Source organism: Mizuhopecten yessoensis, unplaced genomic scaffold (assembly GCF_002113885.1).
Source record: "Mizuhopecten yessoensis strain PY_sf001 unplaced genomic scaffold, ASM211388v2 scaffold11113, whole genome shotgun sequence".
Lineage (NCBI taxonomy): Eukaryota > Metazoa > Mollusca > Bivalvia > Pectinida > Pectinidae > Mizuhopecten > Mizuhopecten yessoensis.
In genome coordinates this window covers 13,940-16,045 of record NW_018408886.1, presented here as the reverse complement: position 1 = coordinate 16,045, position 2,106 = coordinate 13,940, and the positions used below count along the sequence as shown (strand labels likewise).

General features: G+C 43.8%; 1 protein-coding gene across 1 annotated transcript in view; it reads left to right on the top strand.

Moving 5' to 3' along the window:
• Positions 1-1,750, top strand: part of LOC110466028 (uncharacterized abhydrolase domain-containing protein DDB_G0269086-like) — a gene marked incomplete at its 3' end in the record, with an annotated part of 8,712 nt that extends 6,962 nt beyond the window's left edge. Inside the window, exons 3-4 of the mRNA XM_021522285.1 lie at positions 580-927; positions 1,488-1,750. Coding sequence (XP_021377960.1) covers positions 580-927; positions 1,488-1,750 — 611 coding nt within the window. The remainder of the gene's footprint in view (positions 1-579; positions 928-1,487) is intronic.
• Positions 1,751-2,106: the final 356 nt, after the last annotated feature.

The window sequence follows — 2,106 nt, the reverse complement described above, 5'->3', positions numbered from 1 at the left end:
TTCTCACCAAGTAAAAATAATTTCCTACCGAAAGTTGTCAAAATATACCCAAAAGTGTTATTTCCCTATATAAACTATAGTAAACTTTACCCCCTCCCCAAGGGAGAACGGATAGCTCGGGGGTCCTGAAATTTACAATTTAAGTAAAGCCCGTGATGATCTTTCTTTCCACGTAGAGAAAATCACTGTAGTACCTCTGAGTCTGGAAAAGAAGATTTTTGAAATATTGATTAATTTTCCCTTTGGGGCCCCGCCCTGGCCAGGGGTTGGGGTAGGAATCCCAATTTTACATTTTGAAGCCTCATCTACCAAGCATGATTCTGACCAAGTTTGAAAAAAATCCATCCACTGGTTCTGGAGAAGAAGTTGAAAATGTAAAAGTTTACGCGCGACGGACGACGGACGGAAAGTGATTGGAATAGGTCACTTGAGCAAAGCTCAGGTGACCTAAAAATGTACCACACGATTGGAGTTTATTGTTTGTACTACAGTATCCGGGAATCTGAGGGTAACAAACTGGTGGCAGCGGTAAAGAATTTTTATCAAGTTTGGGACTCCGTTATTATTTAACGATAACAGAACAAAATGCCTACAGGAACAGGAGATGGAGAGACTGCCGATGCAGCTCAAGAGTTATCAGCTGCTCAGTCGAAAGTAGAGATAAGAAAGCTTGAACTTCAAGCTGAAGTTGAAAAGGAAAAGATTCAACTAGAACGAGAAAAGCTACAACGTGAAGCAGAAGCAGAACGAGAAAAGCTGCAAAGTGAAGCAGAAGCAGAACGAGAAAAACTACAGATAGAAAAACACCGCCTTGAAAGGGAAGCTGAACGGGAAAAAGTTGAAGCAGAGCTGGAGCTTAGAATGATGGAGTTAGAAGTTAAGAAACTTAAACTGGAAAACAAAACCAACAGTTCCGTACCATGCAGGGTAAAACTTCAACCCTACAACCATCAGGCAGGTGAGGACATAATAACATACATTGCCGAGTTTGAGGCTTTGTCTTTACAAGCTTGGTGGACTATGGACATAAAAAGACTTCGCCCCTGTGAGGAAGGCTTTGGGTTCTGTCCCCTGGCCGAGACATACCAAAGTCTTTAAAAATGGTAGTTTCTACTCCTGCTTAACGTTCAGCAAATTAGGAGTGGGACGACTGGTTCACCGTTCTTCGGCAGTATGTTTCAGTGGGGTAGCACTATAAAGTCGGCATCAGTTCCGCGCTATCACAAGGAGACAAACACGAACATATCGCAGCCTCCCAAAATACACACACATACACTACACGCATGCATCTTGCACACAGGGGAGGCCGTCCTTAAATGACCTTAGCTGTTAATAGGACGTTAAACAAAATCAAACAAACAAACAGAAATTGTCAACCAGCAATCGGAGGGAATGGGCAACTTTGTTACCTTACGCGCTGTTCGCGTACCGGGAGGTGCCTCATGAGGAAACTGGGGTCTCGCCATTCGATATGTGGTCCATTCCAGATTTTAGAGAAGGCCATGGCAGGTGAGGCCGAGATACAGAGAAACATCGTAGATCATGTGGTAAATATGCGCGAACGACTGGCCGAAATCCGAGACACAGCGCGAGAGACACTGGTCATAAAGAGACAAAAAATCAAACAGTGGTATGACCAGAACGCAACACAAAGGGAACTTCGTCCCGGCGATGAAGTATTATTACTACTGCCCTCGGATAGCTCCAAAATGGTAGCTCAATGGAAGGGACCTATCACGTCATACGGAAGGTAAACGATGTTAACTACGAGATAAGCGTAGGCGGTCGTCGAGGGAGAGTCGTGTATCACATAAATCTACTCCGAAAATACAACCGAACAGTACCTCAAATAGGGGTTTGTACAGAAACAAACAAACCTTGATCCAGCAGTTAAGTTGGTGATAGTATGGATGAAATCACAGATGTCAAGTTAGGTGCAGGCCTGAACAGGTCACAGCGTTGTGAATTACGGAAGCTTTGTGAGGACTTTCGATATTTCATCAACTCAGAACCAGGAAAAACATCTCTCGTGTCGCATAGCATCAAGCTAACAAGTGAAAACCCCATAAGGCAACAACCATACCGTATTCCTTAGTCAAAACGTGG